Consider the following 15,463-nt stretch of genomic DNA (forward strand, 5'->3'; position numbering starts at 1 on the left):
CAGGGGCAAAAAGCAAAAAAACAAAAACATTTTCATTCTGATCTGTTATCATTTGTCCCTAACACAATGCAGCCGATATATAATTCACTCGAAGAGGAAACAGAAGGAAATAAGCATTTCTAAATATATAAATGTGATATTACATTTAAACCATTGGAAATAATAGCCAAATGGGTGCACACACATTGATCGAATATATAAAATAATTCAATATTAAGTCATAGTCTAAAGTTAAAAAGTCTGATGCATAAAAAGTCTGTTTTAAATTACCAAGAGGGTACTAGATTCTGTAAGTACAACAGCGTTCCAGCATGAGTAGATTGATACAGTAAGTGAATTTAACCATTAATTGGATAGGCATAAGGCTATCCTGAAGACCAAGGACCAGGTTTGAGGTTTTTAAAGAAGGTAAAAGTGGGCAGAAAATTTCTTTCTATCATTCTATCCACATACTTGAATATGCCTTGAGTCAACTTCTGGAGTGGAAGTTGGAGATGCAAGATACCTTATCTATATGCAGTTCAAATGTATTTGCATTATATTAAAAAAAAAAAACGATTATTCTGTAGGTTATTTTCTATTTTTTATTTCACATTTGTGATAATGGATATTACCAGCAGCTTCAGTGTCTCATTACCAGGGTTGATCCTGTTTCCTGGTGGGCTGCTGCTCAATAAGCTGGTTGGAGAGATCAGTGATGATGTGGAAAGCCTGCTAGAGGTAGATACTTAGGGCACAATTCTGGGTAAACTATTAATTAATGCAAGAGCAGATATCTTCTGTGCTTTTTTTTGGGGGGGGGGGTATTAATAATTAATAAGTTGATATTGAGTTTGAAGACTAGCAACACACAGGGAAAAAATAACAGATCTGCATGATGTTTTTTATCACTCTGAATAGAAATTTCTAATGCAAATCATTCAATTTAAAGTGAACTACAGTTTTTAGCCTCACCCATGCATTTTAGCAGCCTGTCAAACTTAAAGCCTTTGCTATAACATAGCAATAGTATATTGTATAAAATACATACAATATTATTCAAAGCTGCATTTTGTTTCTTTTGTCCTGCTTTACATTATCAGAAGAAGCCGTTATACAATTAAATATAATTATTTTTGCTGAACGGTGGCATAGGCTTGTTAGTTTTCTGCAGACAGATCTATTAGCTGTAAGCATTTTCAGTTTGCTGCCAACTTTAGATCAATTACTAAAGTTGTTAATGTCACGGCATGTGTTTCTACATTACATTTAAGTACTGGAATCTTTTGGTTATCAGCTGTTATCTATGGAAAAGGTAAAACCTTGTGTTAGCTACAGGGTTTTTATTTTTGTATATATTTACTCATGTAAAACTGTTGTTTCTGATAATAGGCCAATTTTACCCACCATTTGTTTCTATGTTTATAAATGATTCCTTAATATTAACATTTAAAATGCTCCTGGCTAGCTTTTCTATTCCTACACCTTTCTCAAGTGTATTTCTTGGATGAAATAACAGTATTGCAGGTTTTATATATACGTTGATGCAGCATATTGAGAATACCTCTGAGCATTTCTCTCTACACACAGTGATCTGAGGCAGTTTATTTAATATGTTTTTAAAAGTGAAATTCACATTTGTTTTAATGTCAACTCAGCAGGTCTGATTTGTATTTTTTTTTTTTTAAATAAACTGAGAAAATGATTAATCTTGATTTTGAGAAGGTTTAATTGGGCAGTGTATTCATGTAAAAGTAAATGTATTTTTGTAAAAGATCTCTAATAGAATAGGCTTCTTTTTTTGGTTTATTCATTATACACATCCAATGGTATTTTGTGCTCAATCTAGAGTTTAGATGTCATCTGGGATGTATAATATAAATGTATCATAAGATGTATCATAAAAATATATGAAGAAAATAATATACATCAAAGGTCACACATACTATATGTGTGAATGAAAATAAACAAGGACAGTCGGGAGGTATGTTGTTAGCGTTATCTAGTGTCGATTAGATGAGTATAGAGATGTACGAAGCAAAAAGCTACACCGCTGATCCTGTATTTATGAGTTACGGATTGATAATGCAGTTCTGCAGGAAAGAAAGTGACTGCCTCTTAGAAGTTTTATTTTTATTGCTCCAACATTTTTACGTTTTCATTTAAGCTGAAAATTAAACCTAATCATTTGTTTTATGTATAGTAAATATAGAAGATACCGATCTATATGTAAAAAAACCCACAAAGTACTGAATTATTCTCTGCTGAATAAAATCAAGCAGTGGTAGCGCCCTCATTCTTGGCAGGCATCCCAGGTACCTGGCCAAATGCAGAATTTGTATTATTGCTGTCACAGCCAACTGCTGTGTATTAATTGCCCTACAGTAATTAGGATTGTTACATTGCCTCTTCGAAAATGTCTGTCCAAGGACATTGAAGTTAAACCAGGCAAGGGCATTTATCAAAGTAACACTGATGTCGTGGCCATTAAAATAATGCAATGTATATTTCATTTAGTGCACATGAAAAGAAAGATTATGATGGAGTAATACATGCAGACAGACAATAGCTGTCCAGGTACCAAGAACCAAACCTAAATGTTTCTTTTATTTATGATTTATGAAAGTAGTCAACCATGTAATCTGCCTAGTTACTCTGCTGTAAAAACTTTAACCTTCTTTGGTCCTTCGTCTTGCCTTACATTCAGTATAATATTTAAGTATACAGTATACATATTTAAATTCCCTTATTTTATTAACTTCTACCACCACTATATGATATATATATATGTGTATATATATATATATATATATTTATATATATATATATATACAGTCAGGGCTGGCCCGACAATGGAGCCGAGTGGGGCAACCGCTCCAGGCGGCACTTTTGAAGGGGCGTCACTTTGCCGCCCCAAGCCCTTTTTTTTTTTTTTTTTTTTTTTTTTAAAGCGAAAGAGAGAGAAAGGGGCGCCGAGTGGTTTTTGCTTACCAAGCTGTCAGTACCCGCTCAGCGCCCCTCTCTCTCCCTCCTCTGCGGCGAGTCTTCCTGTTCGGTCTCGGTGCCAGCTTGTAATGCTGAGTGCCGGAAGATTTCCGGCGCTCAGCACTATAAGCCGGCACCGAGATCGAACAGGGAGACTCGCCGCAGGACCTGCTGAAAGGTAAGTACAAGGGGAGGGAGGGGGACGGAGGAAGGGTAGATAAGGGGGGGGGCGGCAGGGACGGAGGGAGAGGAAGGGTAGATAAGGGGGGGCGGCAGGGACGGAGGGAGAGGAAAGGTAGATAAGGGGGGGGGGCGGCATTTTAAAATTCGCCCCAGGCGGCATTTTGCCTTGGGTCGGCCCTGTATACAGTATATACTTGAAGTGGATATCTGTCAGGGCTATCTCAGTTTTAGTTTTACTGTGCAAATTAATTCTATTTTACTAATCAATTTTATTTGTGGGTACAATGAATAAAATTGTCATGTTAAGGCTGTGACATGGCACAGATGACATTTTTAGATTGTTTCCCAAAAGTACTTTTACAAAAGCACGATTTGTATAAGGCTATTAAGCTCACAGTAAAATGTTCCACAATTCATAATGCATCCCTGCTTTTGGAATTAAGGGTGGGTGTTTATTATAAATGTTCAAAATTATATAAAGTACTATAATTTTCACTACTTTGAGTCTTTAATTGTCCATACATATAATATTTGGGTACCTATTATTTTCAAGATTTTACTGTAATCACAGTTTTGGCACATGTATTTAGAAGCCCAATATCTATTAAAAACAATGAATAATAAAGTCTTCAATACCAAATACAGACCAGCATTGGTTGCTATGGTGACAAAACTAGAATAGTGCTTTCTCAACACTGTCTGTGCATACAGTATATTATATATATATATATATATATATATATATATATATATATATATATATATATACACATATATATATATATATATAGGCTAAGACAATGTTGGACAACATGCACTTTTCCAACTACCATTTAATTTATACTCCTATGATGATCTACGTGTGCCTCAAACACATAAAAACATAAAAAAGTACTTTTTTTTCTGTCTAACAATGTTAATAACATTTTCTCATATCCACACACAGTATAATTTGAAAAATTCAATGTGGAAGCAAACCATAATTGCCTTTAATAGTTATATTTGATTTGTGATGCACATGCTTGACAACTTGACAACACATTTTTATTTGACAGCTGGGTGCTATATCTGCTATAAGTAGGAAGCAGGGTCATTCTGTTCTCACTTATTTTCTATGATATCCCATTTCATATGAATTATTTACAGCAATTTTGTTTAGTGTTGTACACTTTGAACACCAAGATCTTTGTTTTTGAACAAGTAAATTGTAGATAACATGTGCATTAATATAGTTTTCTCAGAATGCAAATAACTTTATAGTGTTGCCCTTATAGTGTGGTGGTCAGGACTATATTTTAAGTCCTTCTTTCAGAGGAGTTTATTCGCTAAAGTGGGAGTTGGCAGGAGAGCTGTGGTTTCCTATGCATTATAAATGGCTATCCCTGGCTTATATTGCTGCAAAAAGGGCTGAAGTGTATAATGCATGAGGTATAATGCAATTGGTGATGAGACTGAAATCCAACCAATTTATCTATTTGTTATACAGGGCAAGTCAAGCTCTTCTGGCAACAGAAGCTCATTGGGATTGGCCCTTCATAACATAAAGTAAAATCTGTGGAATTAAACAATATTAAATAAACTCAAAAGAAGTGCATGAATTGAATATGATAAGCGACAAAAAATGGTTCAACAGGCAGAGCAGACTAGCACTGGAAAGAATATGGGGGACTACAAATGTTGTGTCTCAACATTGGCGCTGCAGGTGAGTGCCCAGCCTGCCATAATAAAAGTCCAGCACCGGTGCTGCTTCTTGCTAAAGTCTGTTGAGAAACTTTTCCCACTGAAAAATTTGGAAAGAGTTTTCTTTGCAACAGAAATGTCTGAACACAATAAATTAACTGAATTAAGTAAAAAAGAAGTAGAATAAGTTCAAAAATGTTATAACAAAGTTGATAAGTTGGTGAAAATGGCTTATATGAAAGAGTTCTCCTTTATATATTTAGCAGACAGGACCATTGGCCTCACAGTTCTCTTTTATAATATTCTAGCGCTGTGGGAAACAATTCACGAGCTTCAGCAATGCAATATAAGTTTCAATATAAAAAGGGCAAAAGTGTTTTCTTTACTGAGCTATCATTTTGGCATTTCTCCTTCTTAATAAGCGCACAGTTCAATTTAAAAAAAATGATCATCAATTCCCAAGAAGTACAAGGAGTCTTGTTTTTCTTGCCTTCAATATTGATTTACCAAGTATCCCAGACAAGAGCTTAAACAAGGTACTTGAGAGGTAATATTTCTCTACAAAATATATATATACATATTCATGGCCTGCTCTACCATGTAGCCAAAGTAGCTGGCTGGCTAGGGCGCATAATCATTGTTCACCCACTGTGCCTCTATATGCTCATATAGTGGATTATTGATCTGACTATGAAAACAAGTTTAATAGGAAATAGTTTCAGAAGGTTATCCTATGGCAGCATATTTTTTCAAAAAATTGCTTATGAAACAAGGGGTGAAACACACATAATGAGTATTTTACAGTACAACATGGATTTGTCCAATCAAGCTCTTTAATATCAACAGGTATGAATAGGGAGACTTTTCCTATAATATTTTTGCATTTTTAACAATTGCTTTTGGGAACTTTAAAATAAAATTCATATAACAATGTATTGTAATCCAGACTATACATATATATATATCCTCTCACTGGCATCAGTAGCTATTATATTAGCATTATAGTGCAGTCATCCATAGGTTACTAATGCAACTGTTACAGGGAAGTTGCAAGCTTCAGTTGGTATCACTGATGCAAAGAATAGAAGCAAAACAATGCATCAGAGCTAAATATAACATAGCACCATTGAGTTATTTCACATGAAGCAGTGCATGCACTTGCAATTAATATTAGTGCGTTGGATAATCTATGATGTATTATCATGTGCATGCATTTTAGCTTTTGTCCATCGACACCCTTTTGTCCTGGGATAATGAGTGAACTAATTTATGTTCTGTATGTTAACCTAGAGTCTCCATTTTCTCGTTAAAACCGCTATGTTTTCCCCCAATTGTTAGGGGTGGTTGAGTTCTTTCAGAGACTTTCCCCCGGAGGAGCACACTTTACTCCAGATTGGCTACCCACCTGTTGCCAGCTCAACCTTCGAGGATGGCGACAGCCAGGGATCTCTGTAGCCACCTGTTTCATGCAAGAATTATCATAGCCCAATCTAGTTGATAAACACATTGAGTGCTACTTATTATAATCGGCCTCAGTCTTAGAGGGACCTTCTGGAGATAAATCAGTTATTATTAGATATAATTTTTTTGTAAAAATACTAATATAATTAATTATATTATATATAAATATATAATTATACTTACTGGATCTTGGCAACTGAGAACCTCAAGAATACTGTTCAGTAAATCCACACAGTACTTCTTCTCTCTGAGTTGGGGTAAGTCCTGTTCAAAGAATCCTTTAAGTTCTTTGGTTATCATGGGAAGCAAAATGTCACGACATTCTAGGAGTAAAAGCAAATGCTGGTAAGTTATTTTTACAATTATTATTTTAAATAAACTAAAAAGTATTTTATATTTTTTCTTCAATACCTGGAACATCACTATTATTTGCTGTTTATTTTAACCTACCACATCACTCCTTTAAGCAACTACAGTCTTACTTTTAGTTAAGCACAGAAAACTTCTTACGGTGGGTAGAAGCCTTCACACTTTAATAAGAAATATTTTAAGAACTACTGAAACTAGTGGGTCAAGTACCATGTTCAGTTTCAACATTAAAACCACCTAAAATTGTTCTTCAATGGGTCTTTTTAAAAATACATAAATAGATAAAGGTATTATCATTATTTATAGTATCTTATTACCGCTGTGCAAGACAAAGGCATTTAACAGGCCAGTGTGAGGGGTGCTGCAGAAGATAAAAGGGCATGGTTTACAGACTCCATTCATTAACATATACACTGTGTTAGTTTCACTTAGATTTTACCCAGTCTGCAAAGAATTTGTTCAGTTGTCTATATAGACACTCTCAATGTAAATCTATCTTTCGTGAAATTAAGGTCATCTAGCTATGAAAGATCTTAATGCCTAGCTATTTTTTTTTTTAACTACAATATGCATTATGTCTTCTTCCTGCATTGGCATGATTTTAAAGCCGCTTACATTACACTGTAAAGGCAGGGTATTATTTATTTGAATTAATTTAGTACAGAGGCATAGTATTCACCAGTTATAGCTGCCTAACCAGATCTTGTTCTTTGAAAACATTTATAAGACTGTAAACCAGTAGCGTACCTAGCGGGGGGCGGGGGGGGCGGTCCGCACTGGGTGCCGCTCATCAGGGGGGTGCCAACTTGCCGGCACCCGGCACCCCTCCAGAGACGGACAGCAACGTCCGCAGCTGGAGGAGTAGGCTCGCAAGGGAGCGGTATCGGAGGTCTTTAGCAGACCTCCGGCTCCCTTGAGTGATTTTAAGCCGGGTTCAACCCTTGAACCCGGCTTAAAACCACTCAAGGGAGCCGGAGGTCTGTTAAAGACCTCCGATATCGCTCCCTTGCGATCCGCGCGGCAACAGCTGCTGTGCGCCGGGATTTGTTGTCAGATCCCGGCGCACAACACTGAAGCCGCGCCCACTGCCGTCCGTGCCCTCTGGCCCGGAAGAAGACAGAAGAACTGAAGAAGAGGAGCGAAGACGAGGAAAAGAAGCTGTAAGGAGAAAAGAGGAAAGGTAGGAAAGCATTCAGTGAGTGAGAGTTGATTGGTATGTGTGTGGATTGGTATGTGTGGATTAGTATTTGTGTGGATTGGTGTATGTGTGTGGATTAGTATATGTGTGGATTAGTATATGTGTGGATTGATATATGTGTGGATTGGTATATGTGTGGATTGGTATATATGTGGATTGGTATGTGTGGATTAGTATATGTCTGGATTGGTATATGTCTGGATTGGTATGTGTGTGGATTGGTATGTGTGTGGATTGGTATGTGTGTGGATTGGTATGCGTGTGGATTGGTATGCGTGTGGGTTGGTATGTGTGTGGATTGGTATGTGTGGATTGGTATATATGTGGATTGGTATATATGTGGATTGGTATATGTGTGGATTGGTGTATGTGTGGATTGGTGTGTGTGTGGATTGGTGTGTGTGTGGATTGGTGTGTGTGTGGATTGGTATGTGTGTGGATTGGTATATGTGCGGATTGGTAAGTGTGTGATGGGTGATGGGTGTTATGCTGTACCATTTCCAATGTATTTTTCATTATATAATTATGCTCTAGTACATCATAACTCCCATCACGCTATACTGTTCCATACAGTGGCAGAGCTGGGAGACAGAGGCCTTGCACCACCACCGCAGGACTCCTGAAAGGTAAGTGAACTTCAAAGTGGGAGAGGGTAGATAGTTAGGAGGGGGTAGATAGGGAGAAGGGAGTTAGACGGGGGGATAGGGGGTAGATAGGGAGAAGGGAGTGAGAAGGGGTAGGTAGGACAAAAGGGAGTGAGAAGGGGTAGATAGGGCAATCATACTCCTATCATGCCAAGTCTGCGAGTACATCCTGGAATCTGGGTATGCCTGGGCATGATAGAAATGTGCTTGCTGTTAACAATCATATATATATATATATATATATATATTAATATTGTTATTTAATTGTTTTGTCCTATTTTGGTGTGTTACTTACCTGAAATAAAAGTGTTAGATTTTTTTTTATGGTGTGGGGGGGCCCATATTCGGTTTCGGCCAGGTAAATGCTGCATTTTCCGTTTCAGTCCAGAATTCGTTTCGGTGCATCCCTACTACTAATGAAGTGGTAGGCCTACACCACATCAATGTTTGGCTTAGTATATAGTGATAGGAGTTATGCTGCACTATTGTCAATGTCTGGCTCAATGTATAGTGATAGGGATTACACTGTACCACCGTCAATGTGTGCCTCAGTATATAGTGATAGGTGTTATGTTGTACCACCGTCATTGTCTGCCTCAGTATATAGTGGTAGGTGTTATGCTGTACAACCGTCAATGTCTGCCTCAGTATATAGTGATAGGTGTTATGCTGTACCACCGTCAGTTTCTGCCTCAGTATATAGTGATAAGTGTTATGCTGTACCACCGTCAATGTCTGCCTCAGTATATAATGATAACAGTAAGTGTTATGCTGTACCACCTTCAGTGTCTGGGCCGGTATATAACGGTAGGAGCTATGCAGTTTTAAAGTGTGTGTGGGGGGGTGCCACATACAGGATCCGCCCCAGGTGCCAAATACTCTAGGTACGCCCCTGCTGTAAACTAACTTATAGGACTTGTTTAGTTTCATGAGAAGAGTTGTAGAATAATAGCTGACACGTCTTCTTTGAAAGGGCTGTGCTGTTAAACAAAAGATTATTCTAATCTACATAATCAAATGGGAGTGACATCAATGTTATGAAGATAGAGAATAGTGATTGCTTTATGTACAGTAAAAAAAAGTCTCGAACTGTCTCACTGAGGGTAGTTAAATGTGACATTCAAAGTATAATTTAATAATCTTTATTTAAATTTTATTTTTAAATGTTATGCTAAGATGTTGCAATATAATGCAACAGATTATGCCTATTTATCCAAAGGTAAGAAAAGAACAGCTCATTCTGCAATGTATTTTTGGGGTAGACTTATAGTGTTTCTTATCCATAAAGTAAAAGGTTTGTATGATTTATTTTATTTATTTTTTGCATATGTGTGTACATTCCATTTACTAACATTGGCAGATTTATTATTCCCTAACAATGTATTTTATAATGTCAGTTTTATTAAAAGTTTTATTGAGTTTTTGTATTTTCTGTTTATGTATTTAGTTGATAAAATAACTACATAATTATCTTGCATAATGTCTTATTTAATACACAGTCATTATGCAAAAATTAAATGTAAACTATGTTTTAATAATTTCCTTTTTCTACATTTTAAAGGTGCTGTTCCATTAAGTGATATCTCTAGCACATTGAGAATATAAACCTTAGCAAACCTGCCATTTTATTACTCCCTTTGAACACATAACATTTTAATAAGCTTTTCTAGTTTCTGTGGCAACAACCTTTCAGTGCCTGCCTTTGTTATACAATAATTAAAACATGTACTATACAATATGAATGAGGCAAAATATCCCACAAATTTGAGGTTTTGGACATTCAACAGCATTACCTGTTATAGACGTGGATCAGGAAAAAGCTAATCTATTAAATATATTCTTCTCTGCTGTATTCACAGAGGAAAATGAATTGCCAGGTAATATACAGCAGGATGAGATAACTGCCCCAGTACATGTCGCCTGTCTAACCCAGGAAGAAGTGCAGTGCCGCCTAAAAAAAATCAAAATAGACAAATCACCAGGTCCAGATGGCATTCACCCCCGCGTTCTAAGGGAGTTAAGTAATGTAATAGACAGACCCCTATTTCTAATATTCAAGGACTCTATAGTGACAGGGTCTGTTCCCCAGGACTGGCGCATAGCAAATGTTGTGCCAATATTCAAAAAGGGGACAAAAAGTGACCCGGGGAATTATAGGCCTGTTAGTTTAACTTCTGTTGTGTGTAAACTGTTTGAGGGTTTCCTAAGAGATGCTATTTTGGAGTATCTCAATGAAAATAAGTGTATGACTCCATATCAGCATGGGTTTACAAGGGATCGGTCCTGTCAAACTAACCTGATCAGCTTTTATGAGGAGGTGAGCTCAAGACTGGATCGGGGTGAATCGCTGGATGTCGTATATCTTGATTTTTCCAAAGCATTTGATACGGTGCCACATAAAAGGCTGGTACATAAAATGAGAATGCTTGGGCTGGGGGAGAATGTGTGTATGTGGGTAAGTAACTGGCTCAGTGATAGGAAACAGAGGGTGGTTATTAATGGTACATACTCTGAGTGGGTTACTGTTGCTAGTGGGGTACCACAGGGGTCAGTTTTGGGTCCTATTCTTTTTAATATATTTATTAATGACCTTGTAGAGGGATTGTATAGTAAAGTATCAATCTTTGCAGACGATACTAAGCTCTGTAACGTGGTTAACACAATAGAGGACAGTGCACGATTACAAATGGATCTGCATAGGTTGGAGGCTTGGGCTGGGATGTGGCAGATGAGGTTCAACACAGATAAATGTAAGGTTATGCACATGGGGAAGAAAAATCCAGGCTGGGAATATGTATTAAATGGGAAAACACTGGGGACGACTGACATGGAAAAGGACTTAGGAGTTTTAGTTAACAGTAAATTTACCTGTAGCGACCAGTGTCAGGCAGCTGCTGCTAAGGCAAATAAAATCATGGGGTGCATCAAAAGGGGCATAGATGCCCACGACAAGGAAATAATTCTACCACTGTACAAGTCACTAGTCAGACCACACATGGAATACTGTGTACAGTACTGGGCACCAGTGTACAAGAAAGATATAGTGGAGCTGGAGAGGGTTCAAAGACGGGCAACCAGAGTAATAAGGGGAATGGGAGGACTACAGTACCCAGAAAGATTATCAGAATTAGGGTTATTTAGTTTGGAAAAAAGACGGCTTAGGGGGGATTTAATAACTATGTATAAATATATAAGGGGACAGTACAGAGATCACTCCCAGGACCTATTTATACCCAGGACTGTATCTATAACAAGGGGACATCCTCTACGGTTGGAGGAAAGAAGGTTTCTACACCAGCACAGACGGGGGTTCTTTACAGTAAGAGCAGTGAGATTATGGAACTCTCTGCCAGAGGAAGTGGTTATGGCAAACTCAATAAAAGAGTTCAAAAGGAGCCTGGACGTGTTTCTTGAAAGCAATAATATTACAAGTTATGGATATTAGATTAATAGGGACAGAATGTTGATCCAGGGATTTATTCTGATTGCCATATTTGGAGTCGGGAAGGAATTTTCCCCCTGGTATGGGGCAATTGGCATCTGCTTCATAAGGGTTTTTTTTTGCCTTCCTCTGGATCAACACAGTAGGGACACAATATGTATATAGGTTGAACTTGATGGACTTTGGTCTTTTTTCAACCTTATGAACTATGTTACTATGTTACTATGTTACCACTGATGTTTCTTATGCAGTATTTAGTTACAAAAACATTAAATTTGGCAGAGTAGGTGGAACAACATAAATGAACACAAATGTTTCAGGTTTAGTTTGACATGTGTGGAAATCTGAAGTTGTAATGCGTCACCACTGTGCCTTCTCATGGCTCCATTCCCATGATCTCTCTCCTTTCCACTGTGATTGTATCACTAACTGCCTCAATTTTGTTTTCAACCGCATGTCTGCAATATTAGCTTTTTTATTTTCCCCTCCTACCAATGTTAACATTCTGTTGAAAGAATCCCTAAAAAGTACTGTATTACCACTGTAGTGTGAATTAGAGCCATGGGTTTTTGATTGGTGCCCAGTCCAGCAGCCCCTGAGTGTTTCCCAGAATATGTGTCTCTACAGTTGTTGTCCAAGGACCTCCTTTCTCCTAGGTGTCTGGTGCATGGTAATCCAAGACAGTGAGCATGCTAATCCAAGGGTCCATTTAGAAACGAAATACCATATTTGCCCGATTATAGGCTGCACTTTTTTGCCCCACTTTAAGTCTTTAAAGTAAGGGTACAGCCTATAATCAGGGTTTAGCGCAGGGATGCGCAATTGATATCGCCGACACCTGGGACATGCAGTTCCGGGCACCGGGCAGGTGTTTCTTTTTTTCTTTTTCATTTAGCCTTGCTGTGGGCAAGCAGCAGGGTTAGGATCCATGTCCCCCGCATCGCTGCAGAGAACCTGGATCCTCAGGCGGCAGCCGGTGGACGTGTGCACGATGCAGGGAACCCCGCTGCTGTCGGCACTTCCGCCGGGCCTTCTATGACGGAGCGCTGGTGTTACCTGACCTTCCGGTGCTCCACCATAGAAGCCCCATCGGAAGTACCGGCCAGCAGCAGAGATCGCGCAGATATTCACTGGCTGCCAGAGAGGAGGATTCCCCGCAGCACTGAAGGGGACCTGTATCCTCCTCTCTGGCAGCCGGTGAACATCTGTGCGATGCGCAGAGACAACTTGCGCTACTGCCAGCACTTCCGCCGGGGCTTCTATGACAGATACTTGTATTGGTAGTTCGAGGGAGTGGGGCAGAGTGGCATATCGGGGGGGGGCATAAAGCATATCTAGAGGGGGCAGAGTGGCATATCTAGGAGGCAGAATGGCATATCTAGGGTCCAGAGTGATATATTAGGGGAGCAGAGTAGCATATCTGGGGGGGCATAAATCATATCAGGAGGCAGAGTGGCATATCTGGGGGGCATAAAAATTTCAGGAGGTAGAGTGGCATATCAGGAGGCAGAGTGGCATATCAGGGGGGTAGAGTGGCATATCAGGGGAGCAGAGTGGCATATCTGAGGGCAGAGGGACATATCAGGGGAGGAGAGTGGAATATCTGGGGGGCATAGAGAATACCAGGAGGCAGAGTGGTATATCTGCGGAGGCAGAGTGGCATATCTGGGGGGGGGCATAAAGGATATCTGGGGAGCAGAGTGGCATATCTGGGGGGGCAGAGTGGCATATCTATAAGTAAGGTGCATTATGAATTAAGGGGGACCTTAAAATGGCTATTGGTTTTCTGTTTGTATATAACATATGCTGACTAACTATAATAGATACCAAAAATGTTAAGATACATGTATTCCTGTTCATTAGATAAAATACTAGTTTGCTATTCCACTCATGTGTATTTTTTCTTTAAAAATAAATTTTTCTTTAAAATAGCACCAAACTATAAGGGTGCGGCCTATAATCAGGTGCGGCCTATAATCGAGCCAATACGCTATTACATTAGAATACTGGCTTTTATAGGAACAAACCAGATGCAATATATGATGTAGTGGTATTGACATACATAATAAATGTAACCTGAATATCTGTTTAATAAAAAGCACATGCATTACCACTTTATATCAGTGGACATTTTTTCCAAGCTTTAAATATCAAAAGATGCTTTGTAAACACTCGTTAAATGTGTAGCTTATTTGGCAAATGTTTTTGAGTTCTCCAAAAAAGCAATGATGACAATATTTTAGGGTACCCTATAATGGATTACTATATTCTAGCAGATTAATTTGAACATAAAATTATAATTACACATTAAACCACATACTGCTAGCAATCAGAATGCTTTACAAAAAATAGCTGACCTGTTTTATCATACTACAGAAGTTGCACATGACAGGAAAAGATTGTGTAGCTGCCAGTTATTTTATTTTTACCAGTAAACAAGTGTTTGGTCCGTATTTCAATTCTTAGAATTGAAATGTTTGCCAGTTCTGCATTCTTCACATTGAAGATGGACAATATTCTTTAGCATTCCACACTGGATGACATTTTTCTAACTTTGTTTTTGTAATATGTCTCTGTTTAAACTTCACAGTTACTACATTACTATACTATCTAATTATCAGTTTATCTAATTCCAGTAGAGATAGATATTGATGGTGTTTCTATATTATCTGCATTAATCATCTATTTATTTTGTGCTTGTTTGTTTTTAACACACAATCAAGTGTAAGTTGTGTCTTTATGTTAAAGATTGAGGATTATTCATGAACAGTTGCTCTTCTTGGTGAGACAGTGTCCGCAAATTGGGACTGCCCTGTGGAAAACAGGATGGTTGGGATATAGATTGGCTGGACAACACAAATTCTATGTTTCTATAGCTATGATGACTGCATCGATGTTAATATTTATTACAATACAAGTAACTTATAGTATAAAAGTCCTGCGGTGGGAGCACAAGGCCTCGGTCTCACTGCTGTGCCGTGGTGCTTGCTGCTTCACTGCTGAGCACCGGAATAGGATGTCATAGTCCAGCACTCAGCATGAAATGCCAGCATTGCGACCAAGATAGAGGCCTCGTGCTCCCACTGCTGCAGTCAGTGCAGCACCAAGGCGGGTGGCGGCAGGGAGGGGAGGAAACAGAAGGGCGCCCCTCTCTCTCCTCCCACTCACCCCAAAGGCCAGCTGTGTGCCATAGGTTCGCCATCGCTGGTATAGATCGATAAATCTGTATGGAGATATTTTTAGCAGTTTTGCAAAGGTTATGTACCTTTATATGGGCTTACTGTAACCATGAGCCTATGCCACTGAGAAATTAATTGAGCCTCTCAATATCAGAATATCTAGTCTGTCCATTTTCGTGATATAAGAATCAGTCATTGATCTTGTCTTATATTCATAATAGATTTATGCCTATCTCATGCATGTTTCACTCCCCTCACTGTATTAGCTTCTACCACTACTCTTAGGATGCTATTCTGTTTATCTACCACCCTCTAAGCATTGGCGGATCTTGATTATAATAGC

At 38.4% G+C, this 15,463-nt stretch overlaps 1 protein-coding gene across 1 annotated transcript in view; it reads right to left on the bottom strand.

Moving 5' to 3' along the window:
- The window catches only part of LOC149282561 (dedicator of cytokinesis protein 2-like), a 291,513-nt gene that overhangs the window by 150,214 nt on the left and 125,836 nt on the right, over nucleotides 1–15,463 (bottom strand). Inside the window, exon 26 of the mRNA XM_089498058.1 lies at nucleotides 6,472–6,611. Within this exon, the coding sequence (XP_089354184.1) occupies nucleotides 6,472–6,611 (140 nt within the window). The remainder of the gene's footprint in view (nucleotides 1–6,471; nucleotides 6,612–15,463) is intronic.

The sequence above is a fragment of the Sceloporus occidentalis genome, unplaced genomic scaffold (genome assembly GCF_023333645.1).
Source record: "Sceloporus occidentalis isolate IW3139 unplaced genomic scaffold, rSceOcc1.0.p SCAF_112, whole genome shotgun sequence".
Lineage (NCBI taxonomy): Eukaryota > Metazoa > Chordata > Lepidosauria > Squamata > Phrynosomatidae > Sceloporus > Sceloporus occidentalis.